General features: G+C 60.2%; 3 protein-coding genes across 8 annotated transcripts in view; 1 reads left to right on the plus strand and 2 right to left on the minus strand.

Annotated features, from left to right (window-relative positions):
* The window catches only part of IGFLR1 (IGF like family receptor 1), a 40,978-nt gene extending 34,681 nt beyond the window's left edge, over positions 1–6,297 (minus strand). Inside the window, exon 1 of the mRNA XM_002808187.4 lies at positions 6,293–6,297. The gene's annotated coding sequence lies outside the window, so the exon portion shown is untranslated. The remainder of the gene's footprint in view (positions 1–6,292) is intronic.
* On the plus strand, positions 1,435–14,616 carry ARHGAP33 (Rho GTPase activating protein 33). Of its 6 annotated transcripts, none has more exons than XM_077982241.1 (22): positions 1,435–1,535; positions 3,520–3,617; positions 3,699–3,783; positions 4,156–4,236; positions 4,340–4,508; positions 4,858–5,000; positions 6,094–6,216; positions 6,304–6,381; positions 6,465–6,531; positions 6,640–6,699; positions 6,796–6,948; positions 7,026–7,128; positions 8,231–8,375; positions 8,455–8,537; positions 8,621–8,728; positions 9,977–10,122; positions 10,760–10,913; positions 10,996–11,141; positions 11,216–11,290; positions 12,210–12,869; positions 12,968–13,359; positions 13,444–14,616. In XM_077982241.1, exons 1-22 carry the CDS (start codon positions 1,530–1,532, stop codon positions 14,227–14,229), a joined length of 3,861 nt encoding a protein of 1,286 aa, XP_077838367.1. In that variant the 5' UTR covers positions 1,435–1,529; the 3' UTR covers positions 14,230–14,616. The 6 variants fall into 6 exon arrangements, with proteins under 6 accessions (XP_077838367.1, XP_077838368.1, XP_077838370.1 ...); XM_077982242.1 differs by having other exon boundaries at positions 4,340–4,477; positions 4,908–5,000; positions 6,637–6,699; XM_077982244.1 differs by having other exon boundaries at positions 4,340–4,477; positions 4,908–5,000; positions 6,637–6,699; positions 13,472–14,616.
* Positions 14,617–14,727: 111 nt separating this feature from the next.
* On the minus strand, positions 14,728–17,281 carry LOC106994744 (uncharacterized). The gene is made up of 4 exons (XM_077982321.1): positions 17,078–17,281; positions 16,083–16,289; positions 14,983–15,352; positions 14,728–14,864 (listed from the first exon to the last, which is right to left on the minus strand). Exons 2-3 carry the CDS (start codon positions 16,259–16,261, stop codon positions 15,109–15,111), a joined length of 423 nt encoding a protein of 140 aa, XP_077838447.1. The 5' UTR covers positions 16,262–16,289; positions 17,078–17,281; the 3' UTR covers positions 14,728–14,864; positions 14,983–15,108.
* Positions 17,282–18,511: the final 1,230 nt, after the last annotated feature.

Below are 18,511 nucleotides of genomic sequence, written 5' to 3' on the forward strand. Positions count from 1 at the left end.
GGTGAGAATCTTGTCGAGGGCATGACCAAGGAGAGACCCTCTTGTGAAGGGCGTTATTACAGTGTTATCTGGACTTGCTCAGTAGTAGCAGGTCTATTGGGATTGCTTTATGGGGGGCATAAGTATGCTCTGGCATTTCCCCCTAAACGTTTTCCTAGGGGGAAAAAAAAAATCAAGGCTGGAGATTGGCCCGTAATAAGCAGTAGAAGGGGAAACAAGAAAATGTCCAGTGGGCAGGGGGAGGCCAAGTCGCAGAAAGCCTTGGGTATGGTATATGAGGCAATGAGAAACGTCCATGGGCGGAGCATCCTCCGCATTATGTGAGCGGGGTCGGGATCAGGACTGAAAAGGTGAGACTTGGGACTGGGACTTTGAAAAGCTGCTTGAGGAACGGGGCACTGCTCTGAGGCCGTGGGAGAATCCAATTAAGAATATTAGGCCAGGCCCGGTGGCTCACGCCTGTAATCCCAGCACTTTGGGAGGCCGAGACGGGCGGATCACGAGGTCGGGAGATAGAGACCATCCTGGCTAACACGGTGAAACCCCGTCTCTACTAAAAAGACACACACACACACACACACACACACACACACACACACACACGCCGGGCATGGTGGCAGGCGCCAGTAGTCCCAGCTACTCGGGAGGCTGAGGCAGGAGAACGGCGTGAACCCGGGAGGCGGACCTTGCAGTGAGCTGAGGTTTCGCCACTGCACTCCAGCCTGGGCGACAGAGCGAGACTCCGTCTCAAAAAAAAAAAAAAAAAAAAGGAATATCGGGGCTGGTGTGGTGGCTCACGCCTGTCATTCCAGCGCTTTGAATGGAGGCTGAGGCGGGAGGATCTGTTGAGCCCCAGAGATCAAGACCATCCTGGGTAACATAGTGAGACCCCCATGTCTAAAAAAATTAGCCAGGCGTGGTGGCGCGCGCCCGTATTCCCAGCTACTTGGGAGGTATCGCTGGAGCCCAGGATGTTGAGGCTGCGGTAAGCCGCGATTGCAGGACTGCGCTCCAGCCTGGGCGACAGAGCGAGACCCTGTCTCTTAAAAAAATAAAAATAAAAAGTCAGAAGAATGGCCACTGGGAGTGGACGAAGGGGAGGGTCTGTTGCTTGGTGTTGGAAGTGTCGGAAGCAAAGCATAAAGAACCTGGGGGCATGTCTCAGGAGGGCGATGACAGCCAATGAAAAGCAGTCATGGGCGTGGCGCTGTCAAACTTCGGGGGGTGGGACCGAATATATAAAGAGAGCCGGGGCGGAGCCCAAGGTAAAGCCAATGAGAAGCCGCCTTGTGGGCGGGGCATCGACCAGGGCCAAGGGCGGAGCCAATGAGAAGCAGCGCCGCGTTCCCGCTGCCCCCCGCCCCCGTGGGGCGCGCGCCGGAGCCACGGGCAGCCGTTAGGGGCGGGGTCTGCAGCCGCCCGCGCGCGGCTCGCGCCCTCCCCTTTGTGTCGCCATGGCGGCGGCAGCGGCGACGAGAACGGCGAGCGAGGGGTCGAGCGCGGCCGGGGCCTGAGGAGGCTACGCGACCATGGTGGTGAGGGTCCCACGCGGCCGTCAGCCTGTCCGTCCGCGTGTCAGTCTGTCCGTGCGCAGCCCCGCCCCGCGCGCCCCGCCCCCGGCCCCGCCCGAGCCCGCGGCCTGTGCTCAGCCGTGGTCCCTCCAGTCCTGCGGCCCCATCCCGGGTCCCAGCCCGTACCTCGACCCCGCCCCCTCAGCGCGCATCCCCTTCTGCCACGCCCTGGATGGGGTGACAGGGACCTAGGGCCCGGGCTGGGAGGAGGCGGGGCTGGTTCAGGAAGGGACCCGCGCTACCCAAGTGGCCCCCGAAGAGGCCTCCTGAGGCTCCTGGGTCTTTCCCCAGCCCCCATCCCAGCACCTTCCTCGGCATCCTTCTGCCAGCCCTCAGCCCTCCCCGGCGGAGCCCCCTCCTCCTCCCCACAGCCCCTTTCTCATTCCTGGCCCCACCCCCACCCGCTCCATCCCCAGCCTGACCCTTTTCTTCTCCTTCTCCCTCATTTTCACCCCATCCTGGTTCCTCTCAATCCCCCCCGCCCAGCATCAGTCTGAGCCTTTGCCTCATCTCTCCAGCCACTCCCTCCTTACTCCACCCCAACAGGCCAGCACTCTACCTCCCTTGATCCTCGGGTCCGCTCCATCTCCTTGTCCTCATCCCCCTCCCCCACCATCTCCCTCTCTCACCATGCTGCTCCCGCTCATTCATCCATTCATTCCCTCACTTAGCAGACATTCACTGAGACCGCCTCTGTGCAGGCTCCATGCTCCAGGCACAGAGAGAGTCAGCTCCCATCCTGCCTTGGGGAACCTCATGGGCTGGAGGGGGAAAGACCCTGAGGGTGAGACCCTGAGGGTGACTCGGGGTTGCAGGGACATGGAGGAGGGAGATGCTACAGCCCAGTCTGGTGAATCTGTCTGGCAGCTGGTTAATTTATTCATGAGATTTTACCCAGCCCCTGCTGTGCGACTGGGCTGGCACTGGGGACCCAGAAAATAATCAGGAACAATCCTGTCTGAACATCAACTCCATGCCTGGCTGTATGCTGGGGAGCTCAGTCTGGGGCCCTCCTTCTGGGAGGCCAGTCATAGTCCAATGAGAGAGATGAACTTGTCACCACCAGTGCCATCTCAGAGTGATCAGAGCTGTAAAGGGAGAAGCTCAGGTCAAGGCATGGAACCTGGGATGGGGGAACTTCAGGGGATGGAGAGAGTCCAGAAGAGATGCCAGGCATAGCCTGAAGGGTCAGGGAGAACTTCTTGGAGGAGGGCACATGTGAGTTGGGACCTAAGGGGTGGGAATGAGGTGAATGTACCCCAGGGAAAGGGGGGACAAGTGTTCCAGGTTGAGGGAACAGCCTTTGCAAAGGCCTAGAAGGAAATGCGAAGAGGGTGCTTGTTTTGGACTCTTAGAAGTTCAAGAGCTCTGCGAGCGGGGGCAATGGAAAGAGATGGGACTGGAGAGGTAAACAGAAATCAGCTCAGGAAAGTCTCGATGATCAGACCAGAGAATTCAGACTTCATCTTGAAGACAACAGGGAGTCATTGAAGGCCCAGGATCTATGGAGAAACAGAGCTAGATTTGTGTTTTCTGAAAACAATCCAGGCTGTTGCAGAAAAGCTGGCAGGAGGGGAGAGGCTGGAAGCAGGAAGGCTGATGAGATGGGAGCCGTGATTGTCCAGACAGTGGTAGGAGGTCACTGTACTCTGCAGGGGCTATGGAAGGGTTTTCAGTAGGGAGAGATAGGACCAGCATGCTCTCCGTCCTGTTGCCCTGCCTCACGTCTGATCCCTGCTTCTCCAGTCCACCACCCCAGATCACACACGAAGAAGCAGTCCTGTCCTCAGCCCAGCCCTAACCTCCCCCGACCTGCCCTCCTGCTTCATGCTCAGGGCGGTGTGTGGAGCAGCCCGGGCTCTGGGCCCTGTGCTGCCAGATAACAATGCTCTCGTTGTCTCTTTGCTCCCATCTCTGGGGGCCTCTGATTCTTCTCTCTGCTCTACAGGCACGCAGCACTGACAGCCTGGATGGCCCAGGGGAGGGCTCGGTACAGCCCCTACCTACCGCTGGGGGGCCCAGTGTGAAGGGGAAGCCTGGGAAGAGGTGAGGGTGAGGGAGGAAAGGGCTCAGCTAGGAGCTGGGGAGGCTCAAGGAGCCGCTGGTGACGCATCCCCTGTCTCCCAGGCTCTCAGCTCCTCGAGGCCCCTTCCCGCGGCTGGCTGACTGTGCCCATTTCCACTACGAGAACGTCGACTTTGGCCACATTCAGGTATGGGGGCTTTGCATTTGCACCCAGGAGGGAAGACAATATCCTACGCAACCTTGCAATGATATCAGCTGCTGTGCTTCTGAAACCTGTCCCTGTGACTGGCTGCTGCATGCATCTGAGCAGTCAGTAGCAAAAGTTGCAGGAGCCACAGCAGATGGGGAGAGCTGCTCATTCATTCATCCATTTGTTCTTTTATTCATTCAACGACAACTTTTGTTAGGTATCTGCTCTGTGCCAGGGACCAGCACATCACCGGGCCCTGTCCTCGGGGAGGTCCAGAAAGGGGACACAAACCTATCCCTAGAGATCGCCATCCCGGGGAGGTCAGGAAATGGGACAAAAGTCCACCTGGGCCTTGCTTTCCCTCTGCAGCTCCTGCTGTCTCCAGACCGTGAAGGGCCCAGCCTCTCTGGAGAGAATGAGCTGGTGTTCGGGGTGCAGGTGACCTGTCAGGTGAGGCCACCCCACCTCTCATCTAGCCTGGGAGACTGGCCGCGGTAGTCCTCAGCTCGGTGTCATGGGGCCCCTGCTCCCTTCTGTCCCTTTGCTCCCACAGGGCCGTTCCTGGCCGGTTCTCCGGAGTTACGATGACTTTCGTTCCCTGGATGCCCACCTCCACCGGTGCATATTTGACCGGAGGTTCTCCTGCCTTCCGGAGCTTCCCCCGCCCCCCGAGGGTGCCAGGGCTGCCCAGGTAACCTGCTTGTTGTCTCAGCCCCTGCCTCGTGAGTGTATCCTCATCCACAGTGTGTGAAATCATCAAGGCAGCAGGATAGAAAAATATTTAAATACTGGTATGGCCCAAGTCCCAACCAATCTGAATGAATGGAGAAACCTTAGAAATGTAGTAGGCTTCTGCTACATTTAGCTTCACTAAGTTTTAGGATCATGGGGAGTTCCAGGGGGTTCCATGGGAGGGTCACCATGGTCATACCAACCAGGGCACTCAAGAGCTTAGCCCAGCCTACTTATTCATTCATATGCCCATGTCTCAGTACCTAACAGCTGAGCAGCACCCATGCGTTCAGGATGAACTTCAGCCCAGAGGCAAACTAGGGCAGTGTGGGAGGTCAGTGGGCTCTCTCACGTCCACTCAGAGGCCCACCCTGACAACCTGCCCCCAGATGCTGGTGCCACTGCTACTGCAGTACCTGGAGACCCTGTCAGGACTGGTGGACAGTAACCTCAACTGCGGGCCTGTGCTCACCTGGATGGAGGTGGGCCTGGGCAGGGGGCTTGGAGTTCAGAGTGGGTGAGGGGGTGTATGAGGGGCGAGAACCAGCCTGGGAGTGTGTGTGGGCATAGAAAAGAAAGGAGCCAGAGTGGAGGAGGCATTGATATTTTAGTGTCTGTGTGGGCGCATGCCTGTGAGAGAATGTGTATGAGTGTGTGTGTGCACATGTGTGTGTTAGCAGGTGTTCGGCTGTGAGGATACAAGGATTTAAATGTATATCAGTTAGAAATGGGTTGGGCTGTAACTCACAGAACACCTGGCTATGAGTGGCTTAAACCAGAAGGTTTTTTTTTTTTTCTTTTGTTTTTGAGACAGAGTTTCACTTTTGTTGCCCAGGCTGGAGTGCAGTGGCATGATCTCACTCACCGCAACCTCTGCCTCCCAGGTTCAAGTGATTCTCCTGCCTCAGCCTCCTGAGTAGCTGGGATTACAGGCATGTGCCACCACGCCTGGCTAATTTTGTATTTTTAGTAGAGATGGGGTTTCTCCATGTTGGTCAGACTGGTCTCGAACTCCCGACCTCAGGTGATCTGCCCACCTCAGCCTCCTAAAGTGTTGAGATTATAGGCCTGAGCCACTGTGCCTGGCCTCTGGCTAATTTTTTTTTTTTAAATGTTTTGTAGAGACAGAGTCTTGCTTTGTTGACCAGACTGGTCTTAACCTCCTGGGCTCAAGCGATTCTCTAGCCTCGCCCTCCCAAAGTGCTGGGATTACAGGCGTGTGCCACCACGCCCAGCACAGAGGGTTTTTAGATGGCAACCATGCGGTATCTGCTGTGGAGGATGAAGGTGCAGAGGTGGATGGGGAAGCCTTCAGGTGGGGAAGCCTTCGGGTGGGAGAATCCTGGGACATGTGAGGAGAAATAAAGGGGTTTGTCTTAGAGGTTTCCCTACCCCCAGAGGGTGCCAGGGCTGCATCCCTACAAACAGGAATTTAGGTGTTTGACCAATAGCTCTGTGTGACAGGGGCTCTTGGCAGGGGACAGGCAGTGGCCTCGCCGGGCTTGGAGGAGCTTGGTATGCCTGTACCAACACCGTCTCCTGACCTGTCCTTGCCACATCCCACCTCCATTTCAGCTGGACAATCACGGCCGGCGACTGCTCCTCAGTGAGGAGGCGTCACTCAATATCCCTGCAGTGGCGGCCGCCCACGTGATCAAACGGTACACGGCCCAGGCACCAGATGAGCTGTCCTTTGAGGTGAGGCTGTGGGGAAGCAGACTGCAGCTGGGCTCCCCACACCCCCTGCTCCTTCTGACCCTTCTCCTCCCGCCCGCCCCCTCCCAGGTGGGAGACATTGTCTCGGTGATCGACATGCCACCCACGGAGGATCGGAGCTGGTGGCGGGGCAAGCGAGGCTTCCAGGTGAGTCCAGCTGGGTGCGGACAGGTGGAGCTAGGGCACCTGCCAACTGGGGTGGCCCAGCCACTGACCCTGACCTTCCTCAGGTTGGGTTCTTCCCCAGTGAATGTGTGGAACTCTTCACAGAGCGACCAGGTCCGGGCCTGAAGGCAGGTAAGTGCCATGGACAGACAGGAGGGGTGAGGAGGGGTGGGGAAAAGTGGGGCCTCCTGCGTCTTTTGCCTCCCACTCATCCCTTCCACCCCATTGTTTGCCCAGCAGATGCCGATGGCCCCCCATGTGGCATCCCGGCTCCCCAGGGTATCTCGTCTCTGACCTCAGGTAATAGAAACAGGCTGCCAGATCCCTGCCCCTGCCCCGCCAGGCCCCTGGCCATGCTGACCCCACAAGGCCTGCCTTTGCCCTTTGCCCCGACAGCTGTGCCGCGGCCTCGTGGGAAGCTGGCCGGCCTGCTCCGCACCTTCATGCGCTCCCGCCCTTCTCGGCAGCGGCTGCGGCAGCGGGGAATCCTGCGACAGAGGGTGTTTGGCTGCGATCTTGGCGAACACCTCAGCAACTCAGGCCAGGATGGTGAGGCCTGGGCCCACCCACCCCACCCGTCACACCAGGGCTGCGGCCCACCCAGCCCTGACCTTGCTTTCTCTCAGTGCCCCAGGTGCTGCGCTGCTGCTCCGAGTTCATTGAGGCCCACGGGGTGGTAGATGGGATCTACCGGCTATCAGGCGTGTCTTCCAACATCCAGAGGCTTCGGTGAGGGCCCTTAGCCAACCCTGTCCTTCCACAGGCACCAGCACCTCCACTCCAGCCCCGTGCCGCATGCTGGGGACACAGTTACCAGGAGTCAGGAGTTGCAGGATCAAGGCTGGGGTCAGGGACAGCTCTCTTGAGAGTAGAGTTCACAATCTAAGCGAGGACTCTGTCTTCACGGAGCACCTGCCACGTGCCAGGCACTGGGGACACAGCAGTGAGTGAGACAGCCAGAAACGCCTGCCCTCACAGGGCCCACAGGCTAGAGGAAGAGACAAACAGGGGAGGGATAGAGTTCACCAGAAGATGACAGGTTCTGTGGAGGAAAACAGACTGGGGTAGGAGGATGGCGATAAGGAGCCAGGAGGGAGGCCTGCAGTTTTGGATGGCAAGGGCAGAGCCACCTCATTTGAGAGCCTGGAGGCGGGGAGGGGCAGGCCATGCAGAGGGAGCAGCGGGGCAAAGGGAACAGCGACAGGAGGCCATGGCCAAGGAGTCCCCATGCCAGTGCAGGCAAAGCCTTCATGTTAGGGTTTTGGCTTGTACTATAAGTGAAGGGGGAACCACAGGAGGGCTCTGAGCCAGGGCGGGGTCTAGAAGTGGGGAGGAGCCAGGTGAGATCTTGGCCTGCAGGAGGCTGAGAGGGGAGTGCTTGAAGCCTGCGGGGGTGCCAAGAGGGAGGCAAGAAGTGGCAGTGGGTGGGAGACTTTACCACAGGCAGTGGGGCCCCACCAGAGAACTGGGAGCAGCAGGGTGCTGGGATTTTGTCCACATTTTCCAGTGCCCTCTTACAGCCAGGAGAATGGCGGCTGCTTGGTAGGAGCTGCTCATGCTCTGGAGTCAGTCAGTCTTGGGTAGCTGCAGGCAGAGGCACATCTGCCTGAGCCTCAGCATCCTCCTCTGTAAATGCAGCACCCTTCTCTTTTGCCACACAGGCTTGCTGGGGAGTTCAGTAAGGTTCTGCCTCTGAAGAGCCCAGTGTAGGACCTGGGGAAGAGGGTTCCATCCACCTGCAGGCACTTGGGGGTAGGGGCAGGGGGAGCACGGCCAGGTGAGTAAGCCCCTCTGACCTGGATCTTCCTCCTCCTTGACATGGTGGTCTCAGGCATGAGTTTGACAGCGAGAGGATCCCAGAGCTGTCTGGCCCCGCCTTCCTGCAGGACATCCACAGCGTGTCCTCCCTCTGCAAGCTCTACTTCCGAGAACTTCCGAACCCTCTGCTCACCTACCAGCTCTATGGGAAATTCAGTGTGAGTAAGGGAGCTGGCGGGACGGAGGGGGCCAGGACGCCTCTGACCCAATCCTCATCACACCCACCCACCATCTCAGGAGGCCATGTCAGTGCCTGGGGAGGAGGAGCGTCTGGTGCGGGTACACGATGTCATCCAGCAGCTGCCCCCGCCACATTACAGGTAAACCAGGAGGGGCGGGGTGGGACTTGGTGGGATTCCAAGGGGGTTGAGGCTCAGGTGTCCCCCTCTGCTCCCACCCCCAGGACCCTGGAGTACCTGCTGAGGCACCTGGCCCGCATGGCGAGACACAGTGCTAACACCAGCATGCATGCCCGCAACCTGGCCATTGTCTGGGCACCCAACCTGCTACGGTGAGCTGCTTGCTCGCCTGCCCACCCCTCAGGTCTTTCCCCAAAACCACGCCAGGAACCCACCCAGCTTTTCTTTTGTTTATTCATTGAATACATGTCTATCAAATACCTTCCGTGGACCTGGCCCCATCCCCAGCACTGGGGACACAGCACGGAGCACGGCCCTGTCCTCCTGGGACTCATGTTCTCATGGAGGAGATGGACCATGAACGTCAACAGGAGAATACAGAGTAAGGTCTGATGGTGATGAGTGCTGAGGAGGAGAGAGGAGGAGGGAAGGGCAGTGTGCAGGGTCAGGGCAGTGTGAGGTTTTTAGTGAGGGTGGCAAGGGAGGTTTTGGCAGGTCTTCTGTGGCCAGCAGCAGAATAAGCCTGGAGGACTTGATGGTGAACGAGACAGGCATGATCTCTGCCCTGCAGGAGTTCACATTCTCCTGGGGGCACAGATACATAATCAAGTAAAACAGGTGATATGTCAGAGGGCGGGCATATGATGGATGAAGAAAAATAAATGAGAAAGGCCAGGGGCACAGAGAAGAGAGTGTACAGTTTTGAATAAAGTGGATGAGGAAGACTGCACTAAGAAGGCAACATTTGAGTCAAGACCTGCAGAGGATGAGGGAGGGCCCTGGGGGTGCATCTGGGGAGTGCCAGGTTGAGGGAACGGCAGGTGCAGACATCTGGGCCTGGGCTGGTGCCTGGTGCGTTGAAGGAGCCGCAGGGAGGCTGGTGTGGCTGGAGCTGAGTGAGTGAGGGGTTGAAGGAGAGGAGATAATGAGGTCAGAGAGGTGACAGGGACCAGACAGGGGTGACTCACAGGTCATGGGTCACAGTGAGGACTTTGCTCTTGCCTGGAGCGAGGTGCAGCCAGGGCAGGGCTCTGAGCCAGGTAGGCCCTGATGGGACTCAGGTGGTCCCAGGATCCCTCTGGCTGCAGGTGGGGACAGTAGCAGGAGGCCAGGAAGGAGGCTCTGGGATGTCCAGGCTGGGGAAGACAGAGGCTGGGCCAGATGGGGCAGTGGAGGGGGTGACAGACTGAGCCACAGGAAGAACCACACTGACTGAGATGGGGAAGGCAGGAGGGGCGGCTCTGGGGGAAGGTTGAGAGCCTAGCGAGGTGTGATCAGTTTGAGAAGATCAGAGGTATTGAATAGACAGTCACTGCCTCCACTGGCTCCCCACATTGCCCTGCCAGAACCTGCTGGCTGGGCTCAAGGCACCCGGCCTCCCTCCTGCTCCTCCCATCCAGGTCCATGGAGCTGGAGTCAGTGGGAATGGGTGGTGCCGCGGCGTTCCGGGAAGTGCGGGTGCAGTCGGTGGTGGTGGAGTTTCTGCTCACCCACGTGGACGTCCTGTTCAGCGACACCTTCACCTCCGCTGGCCTCGACCCTGCAGGTATGCCCTCCCACCCGCTGAGGTCCTGGCTACTGCCCACCACGGTCAGGGCTGCAGAGGGAGGGCAGGTGGGCTCCCAGTCCCATCCCCACCCCACTGAAGCTGGGCCTCCCTCCCGGCTCCTTGAGGACCCCGCCCCGGCCTCTCCCTCCCCGCGCCCCCCCTCCTTCTCATTTCAGCTCCTCCGCTCAGGATTCCCACCTCTTGGCCCGGACGCCGCTCTTCCTTCACCCCTTGTAGCTCCTGGGGGCGCTTGGGGCCATGGGTCCACCTGGGAGGAGGTGGGAGGTCCCCAGACTTGACCCCTCCCGGGCCCCGCCCAGACTCCCCGCCCTGCCCCGGACCCCAGCCCAGTCAGGACTCTGCTCGTCGGAGGGCCCCCTGGCCCGAGGTAACTGAAGCCAGAGCCGCTGCCCTCGCTGGCTGCCGGGAGCTGCCTCCTCATCAGCTCGTCCTGCCCCACCCTCCTCCCACCTGCCTGCTGCCCGCCCGCTCCCTCCTGATCCGCCCCGGCCCCCTGCCTTGCCAGCCCGGGTGGGCATGCTGCGGGGCCGGGGCTTGGGCTGTGGCGCTTGGCTTTGCCCGTGGCCTTGGGCGGCCCCAGAGCTGACAGGTGCCCCCTTTCCACACTCCCCAGGCCGATGCCTGCTCCCCAGGCCCAAGTCCCTCGCGGGCAGCTGCCCCTCCACCCGCCTGCTGACGCTGGAGGAAGCCCAGGCGCGCACGCAGGGCCGGCTGGGGATGCCCACAGAGCCCACAACTCCCAAGACCCCCGCCTCACCTGTGGAAAGGTGAGTGGGATGCTGGGGGTGGTGAGGGGCAGGTGGAGGCCTGGTTCCTCAGACGACCTGCCATTTCTCCCCCAAACCACAGGAGGAAAGGGGAGAGAGGGGAGAAACAGCGGAAGCCAGGGGGCAGCAGCTGGAAGACGTTCTTTGCACTGGGCCGGGGCCCCAGTGTCCCTCGAAAGAAGCCCCTGCCCTGGCTGGGGGGCACCCGCGCCCCACCGCAGCCTTCAGGTGAGAGGCTGGGCCATGGACTGGTGGGCAGCGGTGGTCGCTGGAGTGCCCTCCTACCTCTTCGTCTCCTGCAGGCGGCAGACCCGACACCGTCACACTGAGATCTGCCAAGAGCGAGGAGTCTCTGTCATCGCAGGCCAGCGGGGCTGGTGAGCAAGGGGGGGAAGTGGGGGGGCACTATCTGCACCCAAGTGGAGCCAGGAGGAATTGGGGCCCTGGTTTGGCCTCCAAATTTTGTACTTCACATTTGGGGGTCCTGGGGCTTTTGAAAATTTTAACCTGGCCTTTATGTACAATGAGTTGGATACAGTATCACCTTTGGTTCATCACACACCGAACTTAACTTATTGGTCCATGACAGGCCCTTTAAAAAGTCTTTATTATTCCTGTTGAACATTTTTAAATAACATTATGGACATCCATGAACCCACCAGCCTAGAACTAAAGCAGCTCCATTCCTTCTCCCGTTCAAGTTCCTCCCCACTGGAGGCATCCTCTCAATTTGCAGACTACCCTGCCCTTGCTTTCCGAGTTTGATCATACACAGGTGTGTGTGGAAGGATCATACTGCTCAGTTCTAGTCATTTTGGAAACTTTATTTAAAGGGTGTCATAAGAAAGGGGCACCGCGCTTGGCTTTTTCCCCATCGCTACCTCACAGCCTGCCGCGCTGCTGGGTGCCGCTTTCCGGCCTCTGCCAGGGGCTGCTTATCCATCCCACCCAGCCATGCCTCTGGGGGCTCTTCTGAACCACCGCGCTGTCCTCACACTCCTGGGGTACTGCCCTCCCATGTACCCAGGAGCACAGGCACTGTCCTGCCGGCTCAGCAGCTGTGTGTGAATCTGTTGGTCTCGTGCCCACAGCCTGTGGGGCAGCCACAGGACCTTCGTGCTTTGGGCCGGAAGTGTCCTCTTCATGGTCTCCACCGTGAATCTGAAACAGCTTTTCCTGGCTTCACAGCTACTGTGGCACTCTCTGGGGAGGTGCCTCTTCATGTCCTTTCCCCAGCTTTCTGTGGGGCTGTGCGCCCTGTTCTCAGGGATGGTCTCACTGACTCCACCCCTCCAGGCCTCCAGAGGCTGCACAGGCTGCGGCGACCCCACTCCAGCAGCGACGCTTTCCCCGTGGGCCCAGCACCTGCTGGCTCCTGCGAGAGCCTGTCCTCGTCCTCCTCCTCTGAGTCCTCCTCCTCGGAGTCCTCCTCTTCATCCTCTGAGTCCTCAGCAGCTGGGCTGGGGGCACTCTCTGGGTCCCCCTCACACCGTACCTCAGCCTGGCTAGATGATGGTGATGAGCTGGACTTCAGCCCACCCCACTGCCTGGAGGGACTCCGGGGGCTGGACTTTGATCCCTTAACCTTCCGCTGCAGCAGCCCCACCCCAGGGGATCCCGCACCTCCCGCCAGCCCAGCACCCCCCGCCCCTGCCTCTGCCTTCCCACCCAGGGTGACCCCCCAGGCCATCTCGCCCCGAGGGCCCACCAGCCCTGCCTCGCCCGCTGCCCTGGACATCTCAGAGCCCCTGGCTGTATCAGTGCCACCCGCTGTCCTAGAACTGCTGGGGGCTGGGGGAGCACCTGCCTCAGCCACCCCAACACCAGCTCTCAGCCCTGGCCGGAGCCTGCGCCCCCATCTCATACCCCTGCTGCTGCGTGGAGCCGAGGCCCCGCTGACTGATGCCTGCCAGCAGGAGATGTACAGCAAGCTCCGGGGAGCTCAGGGCCCACTGGGTGAGTCCTGCTCGGCCTACCCCACCCCTGTCCCCGCCTGCTCTCACTGACCCTGAGGGCCTGGCCCCAGCTGAACCCCTCTCCATTCATTTATATAGGTCCTGATATGGAGTCACCATTGCCACCCCCTCCCCTGTCTCTCCTGCGCCCTGGGGGTGCCCCACCCCCGCCCCCCAAGAACCCAGCGCGCCTCATGGCCCTGGCCCTGGCTGAGCGGGCTCAGCAGGTGGCCGAGCAACAGAGCCAGCAGGAGTGTGGGGGCACCCCACCTGCTCCCCGATCCCCCTTCCGCCGGTCGCTGTCTCTGGAGGTGGGTGGGGAGCCCCCGGGGACCTCAGGGAGTGGGCCACCTCCCAACTCCCTAGCCCATCCGAGTGTCTGGGTCCCGGGACCCCCATCCTACTTACCAAGGCAACAAAGTGATGGGAGCCTGCTGAGGAGCCAGCGGCCCATGGGGACCTCAAGGAGGGGACTCCGAGGCCCTGCCCAGGTCAGTGCCCAGCTCAAGGCAGGTGGGGGGGGCAGGGATGCGCCAGAGGCAGCAGCCCAGTCCCCATGTTCTGTCCCCTCACAGGTTCCTACCCCCGGCTTCTTCTCCCCAGCCCCCAGGGAGTGCCTGCCACCCTTCCTCGGGGTCCCCAAGCCAGGCTTGTACCCCCTGGGCCCCCCATCCTTCCAGCCCAGTTCCCCAGCCCCGGTCTGGAGGAGCTCCCTGGGCCCCCCTGCACCACTCGACAGGGGAGAGAACCTGTACTATGAGATCGGGGCAGGTGAGGGGTCCCCCTATTCTGGCCCTACCCGCTCCTGGAGTCCCTTTCGCTCCATGCCCCCTGACAGGCTCAATGCCTCCTATGGCATGCTTGGCCAATCGCCCCCACTCCACAGGTCCCCCGACTTAGTGCTCAGCTACCCGCCAGCCCCTTCCTGCTTTCCCCCTGACCACCTTGGCTACTCAGCCCCCCAGCACCCTGCTCGGCGCCCCACACCGCCTGAGCCCCTCTATGTCAACCTAGCCCTAGGGCCCAGAGGTCCCTCACCTGCCTCTTCCTCCTCCTCTTCCCCTCCTGCCCACCCCCGAAGCCGTTCAGATCCCGGTCCCCCAGTCCCCCGCCTTCCCCAGAAACAACGGGCACCCTGGGGCCCCCGTACCCCTCATAGGGTGCCGGGTCCCTGGGGCCCCCCTGAGCCTCTCCTGCTCTACAGGGCAGCCCCGCCAGCCTATGGAAGGGGGGGCGAGCTCCACCGAGGGTCCTTGTACAGAAATGGAGGGCAAAGAGGGGAGGGGGCTGGTCCCCCACCCCCTTACCCCACTCCCAGCTGGTCCCTCCACTCTGAGGGCCAGACCCGAAGCTACTGCTGAGCACCAGCTGGGAGGGGCCGTCCTTCCTTCCCTTCACCCCTACTGGATCTTGGCTCAACCAAATCCCTTGTTTTGTATTTTCTTGAGCCCCGACCACTACCCCAGGTTTCTAACTTTGTAACTTGCTTCTGATGTGGGTCCCTAACCTGTAATCCCAGCTTCCCTACCCTGGACTGAAGGGTCCGCCCATCCCCCCCCTCCATCCTGGGGGCCCTTGCACAAATCTGGGGTGGGGGGACTAGGCTGACCCCATCCTCCTCTCCCTCCAGGAGCCCCCAGCATGTCCTGACCTGTGCACGGGGATGGGGGGACAACTCCTACCCTTCCTTCCCCACATGCCCCACTAAACCATCTGACAACATTAATGAATAAAATGGTGAAAATGTGGCTGCTGAAGTTGTGCTGGGGCCAAACTCAGTGAGTGAAGACAGACAGAGGGGGCGCTCTATCATTCTATTTCCTTCTGGGGAGGCACCAAGGCAGGAGTTACTCCTGGGAGCCTCTAAGAGGTGGTATCCGCAGAGTGGGAACCATGGGCACCCTGGGAGTCTAGGTCAGGAGTGGGGCTCAGGCTGGGCTTTTCTCCAAGCTGACATCCTTTTTGCAGCTCTGCTATGATCTCCAGCAGGTCCATCCTGGGAAGCAGTGGGGCACAGGCAGACCTAGGGTTACCTCAGGGATAAAGACCTAGGGTTACCCAGGGTCCTCCCATCCGAGGCCTCAGGTCTCACTTCTGCAGGCCGGAGAAGATACCTTCTCCAGTCAGCTCAGTAGCGGGTGCCTGCAGGAGAGAAGGCTGGAGATGCCACCTGCTAGCCATGGCGCTCCAGCGGGCCTCGGAGGGCGGATGGGGCACAGACGGGGCTCGGGGTCCCCTGCTTAGCCTGCCCTCGTGGCCTTCCAGCAGCCTCCCAATGTGTGGGAAGCCTCCCTGTGGGTCAGCAGGCTGGGGATGGGCTCATAGGGCTGGGGCTCCAGCAGAGTAACCCTGTGTGTGTGCCACAGCAGCCCCTGCAGGCCTGGAATCTTGGCTGAGCGCTTCCTCAAACTGCTCCATAGAGCTCTGGGTCCCCAGCAGGGAGGCTGAGTCCTGGAGGCTGGAGGTGGAGTGCAGGGAAGGGCCCTGGGGGAAGCAGGGTTGGTTAAGGGTCACAGGTGAGTGAGGGGACAGTTGGGCGACCCTAAAGTTCCCTCGTCAAAGGAGAGGCAGCCAGAGAACTTGGGGTTGGTGACTACTGGAGGGTGGGCAGGGGTAGTCACAGGTTAGCAATGGGACAGTGTTCAAGGCTCTGGGGGTATCTGTACTGTTGGGCTGGGCTCCAGGCAGCAGTGCAGGCTGACCCTGGCTGTGGCCAGACCCAGGGCTGGGGCCTGAGCTAGGCCCAGAGCTGCTGCCTAGAGTCAAGCTGCTGCCCAAGCTCCAGGCTGCACCCTGCTGTGGCCTGTGACCGCAGGAGTCTCTGGGGCCTGCAGAGAGGGATGGCAGAGAGCTGGCATGGGTTGCCCAGGTGTCCTACAGCTCCCTTGGTCCCCCACAGCCCCATACTGGCTCCTACCTGGAATGGGATGGGGTCTGGGGACATCACAGGGGGCACACACCTGGGTGTGGTCTTGGCTCTGTGAGCCACTTCACGGCACACTTTCTCTGTGGGGACAGACCAGTTGGTCAGACCAGGGGCGGACCTGTCCACCCTGTCCAAGGGTCATGTTCACCCTTAAATTCCCATCAGGGACTGCAGAGCTCGGGACACAGTCAGTGCTCGGTACCACTGCTGACTGGCCAACTGAAGCCACACCTTCCATACAGCTCCTTGATCCTGCCCCCACAGATGTACCAGCAACCAGGCCCTCACCTCTCAGCAGGAGCCTGGCCGGGCCCCATCCTGGGCTCCCCCGCCACAGCCACGTGGTGCAGACGGCCCACCTGGGTGTCTAGATCCCTCTTGGAACCCAGCTCCACTGGGAAGCGAAAGGGCAGTGAGGGCGTCTGTGGGGTCCGGTTCTGGGGCAGGGATCCGCTAGGGGGTCTCATGAGGGAAGGGGGATGTGAAGGACCGGAACTTTGGGGACAAGAAAACAATAAAGACAGAGTTGGCTGGGGGTTTTGGGGGCGCAGTCTAGAAGGGAAGGGGATTCAGGAGGGGTCTGATGGGAAGGGAGGCGGCTGAATGAGAAAAGGGGGTGGCTCTGGGAGGGCGACATACCAGAAGGTCTGGGGTCGCAGGGAGACTGAGAGCTGAGGGGGATCTAAGGCAATTGGAGGGCTGGGAGGGGGCTTAGGGCTGGGGTCGGGCGTGCCAGGGTGGCAGAAGGGCTGCGAGGATAGAATCTGAGCCTGGGAAGGGAGTCGAAGGGCTTGGGAGGAGGCTCTGAAGGCTGCGGTGGGAGGAAGAGGCGTCTGTGGTTTAGGATTTGAGAGGTGGTGAGAGGGGTCGTGGGGAGGCTCTGGGGACAGCGTCTGTGGGGTCCGCGGGGTGGATGGGGTCTGAGGGCAGCCGGCGGGCTCTGAAGGAGGAGAGGGCACTGATGGCAGGATCTGCCGACGGTTCGAGGGTCCGAGAGTGGGACGCCTGGACTAAGGACTAGGGAAGTGTCTGTGTGTTGGGGGTGGGGTCTGCAGGCTGGGAGAGGGGGCTCTGAGGACAGTGTCTGGGGCTGGGGAAGGGGTCAGCGGAATGGGGACAGGGTTTGCTAAACGGGTGGGGGCGGGGTCTGAGGGCCGCGGAAGAGAATGACAGGGTGGGAGGGGCTTGAGGGCTAGCGGAAGGGTCTGAGGGTGATCTGTGGGACCAGAAAGCTCTGGGAAAGTTCTGGGCCCAGACCCCAGTCCAGGTGGCTTTGCACTCACCGTTGGGCTAGACAGTGGTCGCCACGTGACTGCCACGTGATTCGGCCGGCCGTATGAGCGGGAATCCGAGGTGCTTGAGCCCCAGTGGCCTCCCGCAGCGCCTGCGCAGTAGCACCCCCTTCCCCAACACAGCCCAGCGACTCGGCCTGGGACCCGTCGCCCTGACCAGTCGGGGTTGTCACTGTCTGAGGATGGGGCTGTCTACCCACACCGGACTAAGCTCTGTAAGGCAGGACCTGGGGTCGTTCTTGTCACTGTTGTGTTCACAGCCTTGTTCACCCCAGAACCTAGCTCAAAGGAGGCCTCATTCAGTGCTTTTATTCTCACTCTGTCGCCCAGGCTGGGGTGCAGTGGCGCGATCTCGGCTCACTGCAACCTCCATCTCCCAGGTTCAAGCAATTCTACCTCAGCCTCCCGAGTAGCTGGGATTACAGGCTCACACCACCACGCCCAGCTAATTTTTGTATTTTTAGTAGACACGGGGTTTCACCATGTTGACCAGGCTGGCCTCCAACTCCTAACTTCTGCCCATCTTGGCCTCCCAAAGTGCTGGGATTACAGGCATGAACCACTGTACCTGGCGTTTTTCTCAGACAGGATCTCAATCCGTTGTCCGGGCTTGTGTGCAGTGGTGAGATCATAGCTCACTCCAGCCTCCACCTCCAGGGCTCAAGCCAACCTCCTGCCTCAGCCTCCCAAGTAGCTGGGACCACAGGCACAGGCCACCCACCACACCTAATTTTTTTTTTTTAAGGTGGAGTCTCGCTCTGTCGTCAGGCTGGAGTGCAGTGGCACTATCTTGGCTCACTGAAACCTCCGCCTCCCAGGTTGAAGCGATTCTCCTGCCTCAGCCTCCCAAGTAGCTGGGACTACAGGTGAGTGCCACCTCGCCAGGCTAATTTTTGTATTTTTAGTAGAGACAGGGTTTCACCACGTTGGCCAGGATGGTTTCGATCTCTTGACCTCGTGATCCATCTACCTCAGCCTCCCAAAGTGCTGGGATTACAGGTGTGAGCCACCGCGCCTGGCTAGCTAATTTCTTTTCTTTTCTTTTCTTTTTTTTTTTTTTTGAGAGATATGGGGTTTCACTATGTTGCCCAGACTGGTCTCAAACTCCTGACCTCAAGCAATCCACCTGCCTTGGTCTCCCAAAGTGCTGGGATTACAGGCATGAGCCACTGCGCTTAGTTTCATTCAATGCTTATTAACTGACAGAATGACTTGGCTCTTTCTTCTGTCCCTCCCTGGCCATTTGGCCTAGGCCAAGCCCCTTGACTTCAGTGCCTTGGTGTCTGCTCTCCATGTGTGCCCTTCCTTTAGGCATCCCCTGGGATGAAGAAAGTTCTGCATCAGTCGCTGGTCAGACCCAACCCAGGATGGGCTGCCTCAGAGGTGGGGGAGGCTTCCTTAGTCCTCCGTCAGTGCCCTTACTAT

Source organism: Macaca mulatta, chromosome 19, assembly GCF_049350105.2.
Source record: "Macaca mulatta isolate MMU2019108-1 chromosome 19, T2T-MMU8v2.0, whole genome shotgun sequence".
Classification (NCBI taxonomy): domain Eukaryota; kingdom Metazoa; phylum Chordata; class Mammalia; order Primates; family Cercopithecidae; genus Macaca; species Macaca mulatta.